This window comes from Saccopteryx bilineata, chromosome 5, assembly GCF_036850765.1.
Source record: "Saccopteryx bilineata isolate mSacBil1 chromosome 5, mSacBil1_pri_phased_curated, whole genome shotgun sequence".
NCBI lineage: Eukaryota > Metazoa > Chordata > Mammalia > Chiroptera > Emballonuridae > Saccopteryx > Saccopteryx bilineata.
The window spans coordinates 158,815,885-158,832,248 of NC_089494.1; the positions used below are offsets into that span (position 1 = coordinate 158,815,885).

At 40.9% G+C, this 16,364-nt stretch overlaps 1 protein-coding gene across 4 annotated transcripts in view; it reads left to right on the top strand.

Annotated features, from left to right (window-relative positions):
* The window catches only part of FAM171A1 (family with sequence similarity 171 member A1), a 159,947-nt gene that overhangs the window by 78,798 nt on the left and 64,785 nt on the right, over window positions 1-16,364 (top strand). For all 4 annotated transcript variants that reach the window (XM_066280742.1, XM_066280741.1, XM_066280744.1 and 1 more), the window contains one exon: window positions 5,205-5,432. In XM_066280742.1, the coding sequence (XP_066136839.1) occupies window positions 5,205-5,432 (228 nt within the window). The remainder of the gene's footprint in view (window positions 1-5,204; window positions 5,433-16,364) is intronic.

Here is a 16,364-nt window from a genome sequence, read left to right on the forward strand (position 1 = left end):
ACAGAGAGGAAGGAGAGGGGGAGGGGTGGAGAAGCAGATGGGCGCTTCTCCTGTGTGCCCTGGCCGGGAATCGAACCCAGGACTCCTGCACACCAGGCCGACGCTCTACCACTGAGCCAACTGGCCAGGGCCCTAGGCTGGTTTTTATGCAGCCTCTGCACTTGCAGCTCTGCCTTTGGCTGGCTGGTTCCTATGTGTCCTTCAGGCCTGAGCTTCAGTGACCTTCTCAAAAGACCTTTCCCGGCCACCCCCTTGAAAATAGGCCCCCCTCCATTCTGCTCTCCTGTGGTACCCCATTTTCCTGGAGGCACTTCTCCCATTTCGGAATCCCACTTGCTGTTCATTAAATACCAAAAGCTGAAAGCAGCTTGTCACCACTGTCTGCCACATGGCTGGCCTGCAGTGAATGCTAACTGACAGGTGATTGGGGTTGGGGGCAGTGTCAGCGCAGATTGGGTGGGGGGTGGAGACAAGGGGCCTCCAGCCCACTTTGGGGAGGATTCGCTGAATCCTGAGTCGGGGTGCAGTTTCTCAGATAAACCTTGACTGGGACTTGTAAAGAATGAATAGGAATTAGCAACAAGAAAGTACAGTTGTAGAATGGCATTTCCTACTAAGATGAGAAGAGGGAGAAAGGAAGGGAGGGAGGGAGGGTGAGACAGTGCCTGGGGTCCTGTGGGCAGTATGTGGGGATCAGGTGGGGCCTGGTTGTGGATGACCTAGGATACTTTGAAATGCATCTTGCACGGCAGGGGTTGGCAGGGGTTTTTCTTTAAAGGGCCAAAGTAAAGAGTTTAGGCTTTGCAGGCCATGTGAACTCTGTCAGAACTTCTGAATACTACCATTGCAATGCAAAAGCAGCCTCAGACAATATGTAAATGACTGGGCATGGGTATGTTTCAATAAAACTTTATTCATAGACACTAAAATTTGAATTTTGGATAATGCTATGTTACATGAACTATTCTTTGGATTTTTAAAAATCATTTAGGTATAAAAACCATTCTTACCTCATGAACCATACAAAAACGGGATGCCCTTGGCCACATCTGGTAGGACACTGAAGGATTTGCAGTGAAACAGGAAGTGGTCACATCAGTATTTCAGATAGCTCCCTCTGGCTTCAGTGGGATTTCAAGGGTCAGGTCTGAGGACAGTGGCAGTTTCTGTGAAGGGGCTGAGTGGCAGTCTGGGTGACAGATGGCAAAGGCTTGAAATGGGGGCCTTGTTATCAAGGATAAGGAGGAGAGGCCTACTCTGAGACATATATTTTGGAATTAAAATCAGCAAAAGTTGGTGATAGATGTGTGGTGTAAGGAGGGGACGAATGGTGAGGTGCCCCCACTCAGCAGGACCTCTAAGCTCTCACTGGCCATCAGAGGAACACAGGGCACCCGAATGCATGTTTAGACCTGGGGCTCTTTATAGGAACTCCCTTTTATCTGCAAAATGAGAGTAGTATTAGTAAATAGTGGCCCACACACCGTGGCATAAGATTACTTGTATGGTACAAATAATTTTGTTTGTTGTTGAATGGATAATCTAATAAGTGTTACTGGAGAAAAATTATATCTCAAAGGGAAAACCATGTAACTTCCACGCAATATTGCTATGAACCTAAAACTGCTCTAAGAAATTAAAATGTATTTTTAAAAAATGAACAGATCTAGTGCTATTGGACTGGAGGACTATTCATGATATACTGTCATATGAATAAAGCATACGGCAAACTAAGAAAAATGGTACCCCAGGCTCTGGGCAGTTAGCTCAGTCCATTACAGTGTCATCCCAAAACACCTAGGATGCAGCTCCATCCCTGGTCAGGACACATACAGGAACTGATAAATGAATGCACAACTAAGTGGAACAGCAAATGAATGCTTCTTTCTCTCTCTATCTCTCTCTGTCTCTCTGTCTCTTTTCTGTCTCTCTAAAGTCAATCAATTAAAAAAATGATGCACCAATGGTCTGTAATAATTACAAAGTTATACTGACATTCTTTTCATGTACTGACTGTCACACCAAAAACAAAAAACAGCTCACTAGTCTCTTTCGAAGTATACAATTGCAGAACGTAAACGAGGCTTCCTGTATTAAAAATAAATAGACTGGAGTGCATTGCTTTCAGTAGAACGTTTTCTTTCTGTGCTTATTCAGGAATCCTTTTGCTTTTTCCCTGACCTCAGCTGCTTTTACCATCCCAGCAAACAGTGAAGAGAGAGCAGAAATCTTGTAACCCCAATTGTTAGTAAATGTTGTATTACCATAAAATTGCATAATTATCTATGTGGTCCTACAAAGCCACCTTCCCACATGCTCTGTTGTGGAGAGGACTTTTGCTATGTGAATATTAATGAAAGCTGAGTTAATTTATGTTACAACTTGTACAAGGAAGATTGAAATAAGAAAACAGTTGGGGTACGTTCTGCAAATCTGCATTAAGATGACAGTGATACCATTGGAAGGAACTGACTAAAGTTTTGTAATGTCATATCCTTGATTTTCCACTTGGCTATTTTGAGCCTGTCTGCCGACTCTGTTTTTTTTTTTTTTGTATTTTTCTGAAGCTGGAAACGGGGAGAGACAGTCAGATAGACTCCCGCATGCGCCCGACCGGGATCCACCCGGCACGCCCACCAGGGGCGAAGCTCTGCCCACCAGGGGGCGATGCTCTGCCCCTCCGGGCGTCGCTCTGCCCCGACCAGAGCCACTCTAGCGCCTGAGGCAGAGGCCAAGGAGACATCCCCAGCGCCCGGGCCATCTTTGCTCCAATGGAGCCTTGGCTGCAGGAGGGGAAGAGAGAGACAGAGAGGAAGGAGGGGGGTGTGGAGAAGCAAATGGGCGCTTCTCCTATGTGCCCTGGCTGGGAATCGAACCCAGGTCCCCCACACGCCAGGCCGACGCTCTACCGCTAAGCCAACCGGCCAGGGCCTTTTTTTTTTTAATTTATTGATTTTAGAGAGAGGAGAGAGAGAGAGAGAGAGGCAGAGAGAAAGAGCAGGAAGCATCAGCTTATCAGTTTATCATTGCTTCCTGCATATGCCTTGACCAGGCAAGCCTGGGTTTCAAACCAATCACTGCAGCATTCCGGGTCGATGCTTTATCCTCTGCACCAGCACAGGTCAGGAATATCCTTGATTTTCATGATGTTGATTTTATCATTCTTATGACATTAGTTTTCTCCTTCTATAGCATGGTTCGAACAATCTACCTTTTTTGTTGTTCAGTTTCCGTAACACTTTTTTTTTGTCTCTGCTAGGTTTTGAGACCTTTATGTGGTACAGTAGTGTTCTTTAGCTGTTCTTTATAGTCATCTAGTCCAAAAATGTCTTATGTCAGAATGTTAAAAAATGGGTGAGAAAATGAATGACTAGCTAAAATTTGCAGTATTGACAAGGTTGCTTTGTTATCATAGGTATTGTATGTAGTTGGCAAGTTACCAAGGTGCAGGTTCTCGAAGCAAAAGGAAATTCTTCTCGATGTGGGTGCCCTAGTTGTGGAAGAGCTTTGGATATCAAGCACCTAAGAAAGAGAAGTTTATTGGAGCAGGGTACACCTCTGTTTATTCTGGGAGAGAATCTCTTAATTGACGTTCATTATGGTGCTGGTGTCTGATGCACCATCATCTCTTCCTAGGTTATTTTTTGCAAAGGCCTCTTACTTGGAAACTCAGTCTTCAGGCTCGCCTCTCTCCTAGTCCATCATTCACCTAAAGCCAGACGTTTCCACAATGTACGTTTGATTTACACTCCCCTGTTTAAAACCGTTGAGATTCCCATTGCCCTTGGGATAAAGAATGATCCTTTTAGATCGGTTCTGAAGCCATTGGTGATGTGGCCCCTACTTGCCTCTCTATCCTTGCCTCTCACTGAGCCTCAAACACCTTGCACTTTCCAACCAGCTTTCAGAACCTATTTCTGTTTCTCAGGAGGCAAGGCTTTATCTTGCCTCTGAGCCATTGCATATGCTTTTCCATCAGTGCCCCTTTTGTCCCTGCACCAGATGCCCCCAAGAATAGCACTTGCGTTCGTACTCACTTTTCTTCACTGCTGTAATTTGCACAATTGCTCACAATTCTAGACATAGAGTAGCAGCTCAGTAAATATCTCTCGCATGAATAAATGAAAATGATCCACTTCATTTTAATATTTTAACATTAATTTGGATGTGTCCATTTTCCACATTTATTATCTTTTTCTTGCCAATATTACTGACTCAGTTTCATTTATCTTTTCAAATATTTATTTTCTTTTTTTCTTCTAACCTTGTCTCTTCCCACCCTATGGGTTCTTTCTTTTAATGATATTTTGGACTACGTTTGGGTCTAATTTTCATGACTACCAGCAAAGTGATCCTGGGTTGCTCTTGTCTGTGTTCACTAGAGCCTTTGGTGAATATGGCTGCAAGTCTTAGAGCCTGCAGGATCCTTACAGAGCAGTTTGAGCTTGTTCAGGCTGTGTTTGCAGGCAACGCTGGGAAGAATAAAAAAAGTATTGTTTGCTATACAATGTCTTAAAGGGACAGAATTTTTCTCTCAATTATTTGTTGATTTGAGCAGGGAAGAGCGAAGAGAAAGCAATTTGTGAAAGTGATTTCAAATAAAATAGGAAATCATGTAAAATAAAAAGAGACGCCTAGGCCCTGGCCGGTTGGCTCAGCGGTAGAGCGTCGGCCTGGCGTGCGGGGGACCCAGGTTCGATTCCCGGCCAGGGCACATAGGAGAAGCGCCCATTTGCTTCTCCACACCCCCCTCCTTCCTCTCTGTCTCTCTCTTCCCCTCCCGCAGCCAAGGCTCCATTGGAGCAAAGATGGCCCGGGCACTGGGGATGTCTCCTTGGCCTCTGCCCCAGGCGCTAGAGTGGCTCTGGTTGCAGCAGAGCGACGCCCCGGAGGGGCAGAGCATCACCCCCTGGTGGGCAGAGCGTCGCCCCTGGTGGGCGTGCCAGGTGGATCCCGGTCGGGCGCATGCGGGAGTCTGTCTGACTGTCTCTCCCCGTTTCCAGCTTCAGAAAAAAAATACAAAAAAAAAAAAAAAGACGCCTAAAAAGAAAATTTTCCCTGGTTAAATGATTCATATTTGGGATGTAGATCTCGATTTCCTTAGCATATTGCACTTTCCACCTCCTGGAGCATTTATAGCGGAACCACTGTTGAAGTGGCCCAATGAACAGCCATTGTTCTTTATTGCTTTTTTCCTGTCACAGAGGTTACCCTGAAGGTCCACATCAGTGATGCCAGCACCCATCAGCCTGTCCCAGATGCACTCATCGAGATTTTCACCAACCAGGTCTCCATTGCCTCTGGCACCTCAGGCACAGATGGCGTCACCTTCATCAAGTTCCAGTATAAGCTGGGAAGTCAGTTGGTCGTCACAGCCACGAAGCATGCCTATGTGCCAAACTCTGCCCCGTGGAAGCCAATCCGGTTGCCCGGTAAGGTGCTCTTAACCTTTCTCGAGTTCATAGTCAGGCTAGGGGTGGAGTCAGACATAGAAATGATTTTGACAGTGGAAACCAGATGATGAGGAAAATGTTTGCTTAGTCTCTGCTTTACCTTTTGGGGCCGCTTACGTGAAGAGAGGTAGGATCAGGTTGGGGCTCTATCTTGTTACATACACCGCCATGGAGTCAAAGCCTTGGAGTATCTACTCCTGCAGCATTCCATTCTGTACCTCATTCATTCGAACCAGCTGGATGCGTGGAGCAGTGCCCTGGAATACAGCCTCCTCACTCTGCTTCCTGAGCCTCCGAGCAAAGGTAGCCAAGGTGAGGGGAGTCCCTGTAAGATGATCTATCTCCTTCCCCCTTCTTACCTGCTCAGGGTTTCCTCTCTCTCAGTACTCACTTGGGGTACTTCTGGTCCCCAAGCATGGGGGTTTCTTTCCACACATCCAGCACTTCTCAGATTCTCACATACCAGCTTTGTGTCCTACATTGAACTCTTTTCTAACATTATCTGCCTGGGGACAGTGTCAGAACCTACAGGTTAAGGGCATTGCCCCATGAGACTGTCCCCACACATACACACACCAATTCAGATGCCAATCTGAAGTCCAGGAGGTCACCTGTGCTCTGATGGCCTGGCAGTAGATCACAGGTTCCCACAACCTCCTTGGGGCTTGACTAATTTGGTAGACTGGTTCACAGAACTCAGGGAAACAGTTTACTTACTAAATTACTGGTTTATTATAAAGGCTATTAAAGAAACAGAGAACTTGAAGAGACATAGAGGGCAGGGTGTGTGGGAAGGAGTCCAGACTGTCATATTGTCCAGGTGTGCAACCCTCTAAACACCTCCAGAAGCTCTCCAACCTGTCTTTTTGGGGTTTTATAGAGGCTTTAGTACATAGATATTATTGATTAAATCTCTGGCTGTGGATGATTCAACCTCCAGGCCAGTTTCCCTCCTTAGGAGGTCATGCACTGGGGCTGAAAGTTCCAACTCTCTCCTATGTAGTTGGTGGTTCCCGTAGCAACCAGCTCCCATTCTAAGGCTATGCAGACATGGCCAATCTATGGCCCACGGGCTGGATGCAGCCCACATAATGAGTTTATGCAGCCCACGATTAAATTTTTAATATTCTCCGCTACTTTAAAATCTCAGCTACTCAGAAGCAGAAGCATCTTTGATCATTGGAAACCGAGATATTTAAGAAGATACTGATACACGGGAAAGAATTCCACGTGTGACTAATCTAGGGTTAACTTCCTATAATTGGCCGAATGGATTTGCGATACTTCTTTATTTTTTTTTTAAAAATTCCATTATAAAGATTTACAACTTTTTTTTTTTTTGGACTAAACAAAGAGGACTCTTTAACCAAGGAACACTGAAGAAGCCACACAGAGACTGGTAGGAAAAGTAAAAACATGGAGAGGGCTGCCCAGCCTCTGGGAGCAAACGGCAGCCCAGAGAGACTCGTGTTGCGGAAAATGAGTTTAGTTGAGAGGGTAGGGCCAGGAACGAAGCCCCAGCCTACAGCCCCAGAGCTTAGAAGAAGTGTATGGACAGTATTTAGCTGAAAAACAAGTCAGGATACTGTTTGTGAGAAAGAGATAGATTTCTCAGACCCAGGGTTCTTCTTGAAGGAACCACGCAGAAAACCTCTTTCAACCACTCACCCGTGGCTCTGGGGGACAGGGAGAAAGGAAAAGACCAGAGTAGCAGCAAGAGAGTGTAATCTAGTAGGCACAGGCAGGAACACCCTAACCCCTGGGCTGAGTCACTCCTCAAATCTGAAGTGAATATTTCCCCTGGAACGAGCAATACCAGCAAAGGGAACAGGACACCAGCCAAACAAGCTCTTCTGTGGCACTCAGAGCAGAGTCACTTAGAAGGAGGGAGCCTTAAGGAATACAGTATTGAGTCTAGGGTCTGAGGTGCAGTTCCCCCACCCACACTGCTGAGGGCTAGCCGGAGGACGGGCAGTGGGATGCGGAAGCGTAGTCCCGTCGGTGGGGGCGGAAGCTGGGCCAGCCACAACAGGCCCAGTGTGAGCTCAGACTCACCAGGAAGGAACAGAAGGGGCACACAAAAGTGGTCTGGCCGGCTGCAGGCCCACCTGCAATCCCACCCACAGGGGAAAGGCAAAAGCCTGGAATCTGCAGAGACCCAAGGCTGAGCGTGGGCACGCACCCCAGCCCAACCCACACGGCCAGGGCTTGTGGCCTGACGTATAAGTGCAACTCCGCCTAAGGGGGCGGGGCAAAAGCCCAGGAACAGACAGAGAACTGTGGCTGAGCGCAGGCACGCAGCCCAACCCGGCCCACAGAGCCAGGGCTTGCGGCCTGATTCGTGAGTGCAACTCCACCCATGGGGACGGGGCAAAAGCCCAAGAATAAGCGGAGACCCACAGCTGAGCAAAGGTGCTCACACCTGCCCATGGTGCCGAGGCAGCCCCACCCACAGCGGCCAGGCGAAAGCCAAGGCTTTTAGACCCAGGCATGTGAACACAGCCCCTCCTGCAGAGGAGAGGCAGAAACCGCAGCGATGGCTTCAGCTGGCTGGAGCTGAAGTAGCCACACCCTTCTACTGTGTATAGCCACACCCTATACACAGACAAAATGGGAAGGGAGAGAAATGCAACCCAATTGAATTGAATCAAGAGAAATCCCCAGAAAAGGACTTGAATGAGTCAGATATAACCAAATTACTGGATGCAGAGTTTAAAATAATGATTGTTAGGATGTTCAAATATCTTAGAACAACAATACATGATCATAACGAACAACTAAATAAAGAGATAGCAAGTATAAAAAAGGACATTGAAATAATAAAAAAGAATCAGTCAGAAATGAAAAATACAATATCAGAAATGAAGACCACAATGGAAGCAATTAAAAGCAGGATGCATGAAGCTGAGAATTGATTCAGTGAGTTAGAGAACAAGATAAACAAAGGCATGGAAGCAGAGCAGCAAAAAGAAAAGAGACTCAAAAAGTCTGAAGAAACTCTAAGAGAGCTCTGTGACAACATGAAGAGAAATAACATCCGCATCATAGGGGTTCCTGAAGAAGAAGAGAAAGAATAAGGGATAGAGATATTGTTAAATCAAATCGTAGCTGAAAACTTCCCTAAATTGATGCAGGAAAAAGTCACGCAGATTCAAGAAGCACAGAGGGTTCCATTAAAGAGAAACCCAAGAAAATCTACACCAAGACACATCGTAATTACCAAAGCTAAGTGATAAAGAGAAAATATCATATTAAAAGCTGCTAGAGAAAAAAGGCTATCACCTACAAAGGAGCCCTCATAAGGATGACATCCAACTTCTCAACAGAAACACTTGAGGCCAGAAGGAAATGGCAAGAAAGATTCAACGTAAGGCAGAACAAGAGCCTACAACCAAGACTACTTTATCCAGCAATTCTATTCTTTAAAATTGAAGGAGAAATAAAAGCTTCCCAGACCAAAAACAAAAACAAAAACAAACAAACACCCAAGGAATTTATTACAACCAAACCAATGCTACAAGAAATGTTAAAGGCTTGTTGTAAACAGATCAAAAGGGGAAAAGAATATAGTAAAAGAGGAATACAGTTTTAAAGAACAAAATGGCAATAAACAACTACATATCAATAATAACCTTAAATGTAAATGGTTTAAATAATCCAATCAAAAGACATAGGCTAACTGTGTGGATAAGAAAACAGGACCCATACATATGCTGTCTACAAGAGACACACCTTAAAACAAAAGATGCACATAGACTGAAGGTAAAATGATGGAAAAAAATATTTCATGGAAATGATAAAAAGCTGGGGTAGCAATACTTACATCAGACAAAATGGACTTTAAAACGAAGGCTATACTAAGAGATAAAGAAAGTCACTACATAGTGATAAAGGGAGCAATCCAATAGGAAGATTGCATTATAAATATCTATGCACCTATAATAGGAGCACCTAAATATATAAAGCAGACTTTGATGGATATAAAGGGTGAAATCAACAGCAATACTATAATAGTAGGGGATTTCAATACCCCTCTAACATCAGAGATATATCCTCAAGAAAGAAAATTAACAAAGAAACAACAGACTCAAAGGACACACTAGACTAGATCAACTTGATTTAGTAGATATCTTCAGAACCTTTCACCCTAAAGCTGCATAATATACATTCTTTTCAAGTGCTCATGGTACATTCTCTAGGATAGACCACATGTTAGGGCACAAAAGTGGTCTCAACAAATTTAAGAAGATTGAAATCATATCAAGAATCTTCTCTGACCACAAAGACATGAAACTAGAAATCAATTACAACAGAAAAACTGAAAAATACTCAAGCACTTGGAAACTAAATAGCATGTTAAATAATGAATGGGTTAACAATGAGATCAAAGAACTAAAAAAATTCCTAGAAACGAATGATAATGAGCATACAACAACTCAAAATTTATGGGACACAGCAAAAGCAGTATTGAGAGGGAAGTTCATAGCATTATAAGCATACCTTAAGAAGCTAGAAAAAGCTCAAATAAACAATTTAACCCTGCATCTAAAAGAACTAGAAAAAGAACAGCAAGTTAAGTCCAGAGGTAGTAGAAGGAAGGAAATAATAAGGATCAGAGCGGAAATAAATGGCATAGAGGCTAAAGAAACAATACAGAGGATCAATGAAACCAAGAGCTGGTTCTTTGAAAAGGTAAACAAGATCGATGAACCTTTAACGAGACTCACCAAGAAAAAAAGAGAGAGGACTCAAATAAATAAAATTAGAAATGAGAGGGGAGAAATAACAACTGACACAACAGAAATACAAAGGATTGTAAGAAAATACTATGAAGAACTGTATGCCAAAAAATTAGACAACCTAGATGAAATGGACAAATTCCTTGCAACATATAATATTTTTATTTTTAATAAATTTTTATTAATGGTAATGGGATGACATTAATAAATCAGGGTACATATATTCAAAGAAAACATGTCTAGGTTATTTTGTCATCAAATTATGTTGCAAACCCCTCGCCCAAAGTCAGATTGTCCTCCGTCACCCTCTATCTAGTTCTCTGTGCCCCTCCCCCTCCCCCTAACTCTCCCTCCCTCCCTCCCATGTCCTCCCTCCCCCCCCCACCCTTGGTAACCACCACACTCTTGTCCATGTCTCTTAGTCTCATTTTTATGTTCCACCAATGTATGGAATCATGTAGTTCTTGTTTTTTTCTGATTTGCTTATTTCACTCCTTATAATGTTATCAAGATCCCACCATTTTGCTGTAAATGATCTGATGTCATCATTTCTTATGGCTGAGTAGTATTCCATAGTGTATATGTGCCACATCTTCTTTATCCAGTCTTCTATTGAAGGGCTTTTTGGTTGTTTCCATGTCTTGGCCACTGTGAACAGTGCTGCAATGAACATGGGGCTACATGTGTCTTCACATATCAATGTTTCTGAGGTTTGGGGGTATATACCCAGTAGAGGGATTGCTGGGTCATAAGGTAGTTCTATTTGCAGTTTTTTGAGGAACCACCATACTTTCCTCCATAATGGTTGTACTACTTTACAGTCCCACCAACAGTGAATGAGGGTTCCTTTTTCTCCACAGCCTCTCCAACATTTGCTATTACCCGTCTTGTTGATAATAGCTAATCTAACAGGGGTGAGGTGGTATCTCATTGTAGTTTTGATTTGCATTTCTCTAATAACTAATGAAGCTGAGCATCTTTTCATATATCTGTTGGCCATTTGTATCTCTTCCTGGGAGAAGTGTCTGTTCATGTCCTCTTCCCATTTTTTTATTGGATTGCTTGTTTGTTTGTTGTTGAGTTTTATGAGTTCTTTGTAAATTTTGGATATTAGGCCCTTATCTGAGCTGTCGTTTGAAAATATCAGTTCCCATATAGTTGGCTGTCTGTTTATTTTGATATCAGTTTCTCTTCTGAGCAAAAACTTTTAATTCTGATGTAGTCCCATTCATTTATCTTTGCCTTCACTTCTCTTGCCATTGGAGTCAAGTTCATAAAATGTTCTTTAAAACCCAGGTCCATGATTTTAGTACCTATGTCTTCTTCTATGTACTTTATTGTTTCAGGTCTTATATTTAGGTCTTTGATCCATTTTGAATTAATTTTAGTACACGGGGACAGGCTATAGTCGAGTTTCATTCTTTTGCATGTGGCTTTCCAGTTTTCCCAACACCATTTGTTGAAGAGGCTTTCTTTTCTCCATTGTGTGTTGTTGGCCCCTTTATCAAAGATTATTTGACCATATATATGTGGTTTTATTTCTGGGCTTTCTATTCTGTTCCATTGGTCTGAGTGTCTATTTTTCTGCCAATACCATGCTGTTTTAATTATCGTGGCCCTATAATATAGTTTAAAGTCAGGTATTGTAATGCCCCCAGCTTCATTCTTTTTCCTTAGGATTGTTTTGGCTATTCGGGGTTTTTTATAGTTCCATATAAATCTGATGATTTTTTGTTCCATTTCTTTAAAAAATCTCATAGGGATTTTGATGGGAATTGCATTAAATTTGTATATTGCTTTGGGTAATATGGCCATTTTGATTATATTTATTCTTCCTATCCAAGAACAAGGAATATTTTTCCATCTCATTGTATCTTTTTCGATTTCCCTTAACAATGCTTTGTAATTTTCATTATATAGGTCCTTTACGTTCTTTGTTATGTTTATTCCTAGGTATTTTATTTTTTTTGTTGCAATCGTGAAGGGGATTATTTTTTTGAGTTCGTTTTCTAATATTTCATTGTTGGCATATAGAAAGGCTATGGACTTTTGTATGTTAATTTTGTATCCTGCGACCTTACTGTATTGGTTTATTGTTTCTAATAATCTTTTTGTGGAGTCCTTCGGGTTTTCGATGTATAGGATCATATCATCAGCAAAAAGTGATAGTTTTACTTCTTCTTTTCCGATATGGATGCCTTTTATTTCTTTGTCTTGTCTGATTGCTCTGGCCAGAACTTCTAGCACCACGTTGAATAAGAGTGGAGAGAGTGGACAACCCTGTCTTGTTCCTGATTTAAGGTAGAAAGTCCTCAGTTTTATGCCGTTTAATAGGATGTTGGCTGATGGTTTATCATATATGGCCTTTATCATGTTGAGATATTTTCCTTCTATACCCATTTTGTTGAGAGTCTTAAACATAAAATTATGTTGTATTTTATCAAAAGCCTTTTCTGCATCTATTGATAAGATCATGTGGTTTTTGTTCTTTGTTTTGTTGATATGGTGTATTACGTTAACCGTTTTGCGTATGTTGAACCATCCTTGAGATTCTGGGATGAATCCCACTTGATCATGATGTATTATTTTTTTAATATGTTGTTGTATTCGGTTTGCCAGTATTTTGTTTAGTATTTTAGCATCTGTATTCATTAGAGATATTGGTCTGTAGTTTTCTTTCTTTGTGCCATCCTTGCCAGGTTTTGGTATGAGGGTTATGTTGGCCTCATAAAATGTGTTTGGAAGTATTGCTTCTTCTTCAATTTTTTGGAAGACTTTGAGTAGAATAGGAACCAAGTCTTCTTTGAATGTTTGATAGAATTCACTAGTATAACCGTCTGGGCCTGGACTTTTATTTTTGGGGAGATTTTTAATAGTTTTTTCTATTTCCTCCCTGCTGATTGGTCTGTTTAGGCTTTCTGCTTCTTCATGACTCAGTCTAGGAAGGTTGTATTGTTCTAGGAATTTATCCATTTCTTCTAGGTTGTTGTATTTGGTGGCATATAATTTTTCATAGTATTCTACAATAATTCTTTGTATTTCTATGATGTCTGTGGTGATCTCTCCTCTTTCATTTTGGATTTTATTTATTTGAGTCCTGTGCCTTTTTTCCTTGGTGAGTCTTGCCAAGGGTTTGTCAATTTTGTTGATCTTTTCAAAGAACCAGCTCCTTGTTTTATTGATTTTTTCTATAGTTTTTCTGTTCTCTATTTCATTTATTTCTGCTCTGATTTTTATTATCTCCTTTCTTCGGCTGGTTTTGGGTTGTCTTTGTTCTTCTTTTTCTAGTTCCTTAAGGTGTGAAGTTAAGTGGTTTACTTCGGCTCTCTCTTGTTTGTTCATATAGGCCTGAAGTGATATGAACTTTCCTCTTATTACTGCTTTTGCTGCATCCCAGAGATTCTGATATGTCGTATTTTTATTTTCATTTGTCTGTATATATCTTTTGATTTCTGCACTTATTTCTTCTTTGACCCATTCATTTTTTAGAAGTATGTTGTTTGGTTTCCACATTTTTGTGGGTTTTTCCCCCTCTTTTTTGCAGTTGAATTCTAGTTTCAAGGCTTTATGATCAGAAAATATGCTTGGAACAATTTCAATTTTTCTAAATTTGCTGATATTGTCTTTGTGGCCCAACATATGGTCAATTCTTGAGAATGTTCCATGTACACTAGAGAAAAATGTATACTCTGTCGCTTTGGGATGAAGTGTCCTGTAGATGTCTATCATATCCAGGTGTTCTAGTATTTTGTTTAAGGCCACTATATCTTTATTGATTCTCTGTTTGGATGACCGATCGAGAGCCGTCAGCGGTGTATTGAGGTCTCCAAGTATGACTGTATTTTTGTTAGTTTTTGTTTTAAGGTCAATAAGTAGCTGTCTTATATATTTTGGTGCTCCTTGGTTTGGTGCATATATATTAAGGATTGTTATGTCTTCTTGCAACATATAATATTTTAAAAATTAATCTGGAAGAATTAGAAAACCTAAACAGACTGATTACAACAAATGACATCAAAATAGTTATCAAAAACTCCCAACAAAGAAAAGCCGGAGCCCAATGGCTTCACAAGTGAATTCTACCAAATATTCAAAGGAGAACTAACTCCTATTCTTCTCAAGCTATTTCAAAAAATTCAAGAGGAAGACTTCCAAACTCCTTTTATGAGGTGAGCATAATTCTGATTCTAAAACCAGGCAAAGATAACACAAAAAAAGAAAATTATAGGCCAATATCCCTGATAAATCTAGATGCTAAAGTCCTCAACAAAATATTAGCCACCCAGATCCAGCAATATATGAAAAAAATCTTACACCATGATCAAGTGGGATTTATTCTGAGAACGTAAGGCTGGTACAATATTTGCAAATCAATCAATGTGATTCATCACATAAACAAAAGGAAGGAGAAAAACCACATAATTTCAATAGATGCAGAAAAAGCATTTGATAAAATCCAGCACCCATTCATGATCAAAACTCTCAGCAAAGTGGGAGTACAGGGAACATATCTCAACATGATAAAGGCCATCTATGACAAACCCACAGCCAACATCATACTCAATGGGCAAAAGTTAAAAGCTATCCCCTTAAGATCAGGAAGAAGACAGGGGTGCCCCCTTTCATCATTCTCATTCAACATAGTCCTGGAAGTCCTAGCCACAGCAATTAGACAAGAAGAAGAAGTAAAAGGCATCCAAATTGGAAAAGAAGAAGTAAAACTATCATTATTTGCAGATGATATGATATTGTATATAGAAAACCCTAAAGTCTCAGTCAAAAAGCTACTGGACCTGATAAATGAATTCAGCAAGGTGGCAGGATATAGAATTAATACTCAGAATTCAGAGGCATTTTTATACACCAACGATGAACAGTCAGAAAGAGAAATTAAGGAAACAATCCCCTTCATTATTGCAACCAAAAAAATAAAGTACCTAGGAATAAATTTAACCAGGGAGATTAAAGACTTGTACTCGAAAATTATAAAATATTGATAAAATAAATCAAGGAAGATACAAATAAGTAGAAGCATATACCTTGCTCATGGTAGGAAGAATAAATGTCATTAAAATGTCTATATTATCCAAAGCAATTTGTAAATTCAATGCAATATCAATTAAAATACTAATTGACATACTTCAAAGATATAGAACACATATTCCAAAAATTTATATGGAACCAAAAAAGAACACAAATAGCCTCAGCAATCTTGAAAAGGAAGAATAAAGTATCCCACTTCCTGATATCAAGTTATACTACAAGGCCATTGTACTCAAAACAGCTTGGTACTGGCATAAGAACAGACATATAGATCAATGGAACAGAACAGAGAACCTAGAAATAAATCTATGCCTTTATGGACAACTGATATTCGACAAAGGAGGTAAGAGCATACAATGGAGTAAAGACAGCCTCTTTAACAAATGGTGTTGGGAAAATTAGACAGCTACCTGCAAAAGAATGAAACCAGACCACGAACTTACACCATTCACAAAAATAAACTCAAAAAGGATAAAAGACTTAAATGTAAGCCGTGAAACCATCAGCATCTTAGAAGAAAACATAGGCATTAAGCTCTTCAACATCTCTCACAGAAATATATTTGCTGATTTATCTCCACGGGCAAGTGAAATAAAAGACAGGATAAACAAATATCAAACTAAAAAGCTTTTGCACAGCTAACGACAATAGAACAGAATAAAAAGACAAACTACATGAAAACATATTTGACAATACATCTGATAAGAGGTTAATAACGAAAATTTATAAAGAACTTGTAAAACTCAACACCAGGAAGATAAACAATCCAATCAAAAAATGGGCAAAAGAAATGAAGACACTTCTCCAAAGAGGACATACAAATGGCCAATAGGCAGATGAAAAAATGCTCATCACTAATCATTAGAGAAATGCAAATTAAAACCACAATGAGATATCACCTCACAGCAGTCAGAATGGCGCTTATCAACAAAACATCACATGATAGGTGCTGGCGAGGATGTGGAGAAAAGGGGACCCTCCTGCATTGCTGGTGGGAATGCAGACTGGTGCAGCCTCTGTGGAAAACAGTATGGAGATTCCTCAAAAAATTAAAAATCAAACTGACTTTTGACCCAGTTATCCCACTTTTAGGAATATACCCCAAGAACACCATAGCACTGTTTCAAAA